At 38.5% G+C, this 3,958-nt stretch overlaps 1 protein-coding gene across 1 annotated transcript; it reads left to right on the top strand.

Annotated features, from left to right (window-relative positions):
* The first annotated feature begins 885 nt into the window (after positions 1–885).
* Positions 886–1,719, top strand: LOC146747603 (uncharacterized). Its single transcript, XM_085497396.1, has one exon. It carries the CDS (start codon positions 886–888, stop codon positions 1,717–1,719), a length of 834 nt encoding a protein of 277 aa, XP_085353522.1.
* The last annotated feature ends 2,239 nt before the right edge of the window (positions 1,720–3,958 follow it).

Genomic DNA, 3,958 nt, shown 5'->3' with positions numbered 1-3,958 from the left:
TCATGTGTCGTCTTTTTCATTTCTTGAAGTATTGTTTCATGACATTCCTGGATGATTTCTATATCTTTCTTAATGTCTTGAATTGCCATTACGTTTTTTGTCGGATGCAAGAAGTTCTTTCTCAATCTTCTTCAGCATTGTTGAATTGCTCGGTCATTTGGCTTTTGTTTGGCTTTCTGTCTGTTGCTCGACCAAAATATTTTAGTTTGGGTGACTCACGAACCTGGTCTCGGCACCAAATGTCGAAACAGGTTCGGATTGTGGAGTAGAGAGGAGACTAAGGCGAGATGGGTTTAGTTAGAACACAACGCAGCCACTGATTTAATTACGAGACCCAAGTAACTAAATACTGCAGAAATTGCCAGCTAGAAGGATGTTACATAACACTAAAGTCGTAATAACTACATAAGGCCAGGCATTTGATCATCTTATCCAAACCGACAAATATAACACACATTTTGCGACAGTCCCGGCCCCTGGCACCTTGGTTTTTATTGTTGAGATACATAGACGATAGCTACCTTCATGGGCAGGGAACCAGACTAATATTAGGTATATTATGTCGAACGTGAAAGTTTTCAATCGTTAAGAAATATACCATTTGTATTTAATAAACTTATACACTGAAGTCAACAAATGCATGTATGCTATACATGATAAATAAAGCTAAATATTTATAAACTGAGATTGAATCTATATGATATAATTGAATGATAAATATAAATATGGGTTTGTTGACATAACAATACTTCTTTCAGTTTATTGGTTCAATAAACAAACAGTTTTTAAACAGTTTAAATGTTCAATCAATTAAAATAATGACTTTTCTGAAGGTCCTGAAATCGAAAAAATTTAACCTCGAGTTTTAATTTTATTGCAGATACCATGGCGTATGCATCCGCGGGAAGAATCCCAGAAGGGGTACAGTTAATGCTTGTTCTTGTAGGCCGAACAGGTTCCGGTAAAAGTGCAACTGGAAACACCATATTAGGTAAACCACATTTCATGTCAGTGCGCTCAATGTCATCAAAAACAAGAAACATAGCATGGGGTCGGCGCGAACAAGGAAGAAAACTTGTGGTAATCGACACACCTGGATTCTTCGACACCAGTGGTGAACTGACCAATGAAGATATGGCTAAAGAAATTGCAAAATGTGTTGGCATTGCAATGACGCAGGGCAGTGGTCTAGACGCTATTATATTGACACTAAATGCCGATGAACGACTAACCGAGGAACACATCAACAGTATAAAGTTACTGCGTGCTTTATTCGGCGAAGACATGATGAAATACGTTACAATACTGTTTACACGGAAGGATCAACTTGATCTCGATGAAGTCAGTTTAGCCGATTTCTTGGAGGAGATTCCCTCGTATCTGAAACATCTGCTAATAGACTGCAATAACAGGGTGATAGCTTTCGACAACAGAACAAATGACGTGAATGTCAAGGAACGACAGACTGCCGAGCTTGTGCGATTAATCGACAAAACCAGAGCTTCCAATGCAAATAAACCGTTTACAAATGATATTACGAGACGCGTGAAGGAAGCCGTTGAAGATGATAGACTGTGCAAGTATACTGGCATGGGCGGGGCTGACAGACAAGCAGATGATATCGCATCGGGGGGTAACAGTAGTGTCATCGAAAAAGTACTAGGCTTTCTTACTGAACTGATACCCGTGGCGTTAAAAGTGGCGCTGTTATTTATTTAATGTTATGTTTTCATTTGTATTTGTATTATCTGAGTTTAGACTTTTTTATATTACAATTAACGCTTAATAATGTATGTGATTATTTGAAGCTCGTCAGCAGGCAGAACTCGTCATGTTGTCCAAACACTTTAACCCTTATAACAGCTTACTTTTTCAACCAACTCAAACATTAGCATACCTTACCATAGATTAGCATTTATATATATATAGTGTAGATACAATAGTCGATTATTCCAAAACAAAAGTGCTCAATACAAATTATATGTAGAGCGGGTGAATACGGTGATAGAGGAGTTAATACACAACTACATGAATATTGAAACTCGACAGCACTGTTTCGTAAGGTACCTCACTCATCAGGAGCTTTATGTTTAATCATTCACTGCACCAAAGAGCATACATTATAAGCTTCGCAAATTAACATATTGATTAAAATTAAATAGAAAGTTTAATTGTTACATATTAGAGCTTTTGATCTGTGTCGGCATGATGACACGAGTTCATTTCTTTTGTTTAATGTGAAGTGGTGGGGTCTAAAAATTATGATGAATTTTTCTTTCAAACATAAAATACATCGTTTGCTGGAGCTATTATACGGGCTACCGCGAGCAAGAATTTCCCATTGTATTTTATATTCAATATCTTTTTCTTTGAGTGACCAGACGTGTTTACTTAGTTCTGTCGCATTTCTGGAGGCCTGATTGCGAAATGAGGCCGTGTGGTTTCTGTATCTTGTTTTGAACTCATTACCAGTAAGTCCGACGTACGTTTCACTGGTGTGCTTGTCTAAACGCGTAACGTCCGCTTGGTATACGACGCCGGACTGCAAACACTTCCCGTCTAGTGGACATGTTTTTTTTTTCTTCGCAAAGAGACTACCTACATCGTCTAATCGAGAAAACGGAACACTTCCTACGTAGAATGCGATGGAAAGCTCACTTCTTTCTGAACCCGACTCGATCCTCGTCCAGTAAACAGACCTATGGTTTTAATTCAACAAAAAACCCGCCGCATATAGAAGAGTTAAAAGAATTCGAAGATGGAATGCTAAGCATCATAACATCCACTAAGTTTAAACCCGTGAGTAGTGTTTTCCTCAAAAAACTCAACAATGATGTTGATGCTATTTCAAATGAAAACAAACTGTTAATTCCAGCTGATAAAACCACGAACTTTTATAAAATGGAAACGTCCGCTTATCGTAAACTCCTAGAAAAGAACGTGACTAAATCGTACAAAATATCTACCAACGCTACCGCTGCTAACATCACGCAAATTGATAAGCAAATCGCCCAGTCATTGGAAATTGACGACCGAATGGACGTCAGCGCGAAGAAGGAGGCTTACATAACATTAACAGATCACAAACCGAACTTCGCAAATAACCCATCGTGCAGACTAATCAACCCAAGCAAATCTGAAATAGGGAAGATAAGCAAACAAATCCTGGATAGAATTAACAAGAAAATCATCAAAGCTACTGATATCCACCAGTGGAAAAATACGTCCTCCGTGATAAAATGGTTCGACAACATCGACAATAAGCCACGCTATAACTTTATTTGTTTTGCCTCGGCTTATGATAATATCCCGGATGAAGAAATAAACATAATCACTCACGCCAAACAAACATTGTTGATCCACAATCAATCGCCGTGGCAAAAGAGGGGCTCCAACACGTTTGATGTCACAATGGGAAGTTTCGACGGTGCAGAGACCTGTGAACTTTTGGGCTACTTCCTGCTTTTACAGCTCAAAGTACAGTTAAAAAAGAAAGTTCACATCGGTCTATACCGAGATGATAGCTTAGTCGCCTTAGACGCCTCATCCAAAGAGACTGAAAAAATCAAAAAAGCTATCTGTCGCGTGTTTAAAAACAACGGCCTAAAGATCACGATCGAAGCAAACAAGGAAATCGTAAACTTCCTTGATGTCACGCTAAACCTCATTGAATGTTCGTACAGTCCCTTCGTAAAGCCTAATGCCAACTTGGTATATGTACACAAGGAGAGTAATCACCCACCCGCCATCACAAAGAATATCCCGGCCGGGATTAACAAGCGTCTTTCTGCAATATCGTCAGATAAGGAGATACTTTATACTGGTAATCTAAATTTCGATAATGAAATGGACGGAAAGGCCGTCTATTTGCTGATTTATCACCTTATATTGTTTAAACATAAACAACCCAGGTCGAATAAACTTAGGGTAAAATATTAGAGACAAACACATCTATAAA

Source organism: Saccoglossus kowalevskii, chromosome 3, assembly GCF_978046115.1.
Source record: "Saccoglossus kowalevskii chromosome 3, keSacKowa6.1, whole genome shotgun sequence".
NCBI classification, from domain to species: domain Eukaryota; kingdom Metazoa; phylum Hemichordata; class Enteropneusta; family Harrimaniidae; genus Saccoglossus; species Saccoglossus kowalevskii.
This window is presented reverse-complemented; position numbering and strand designations above follow the sequence as displayed.

What these genes read in the sequence shown, in the direction of transcription:
- LOC146747603 (XM_085497396.1), top strand. Translation starts at nt 886, where the DNA reads ATGGCGTATGCATCCGCGGGAAGAATCCCAGAAGGGGTACAGTTAATG.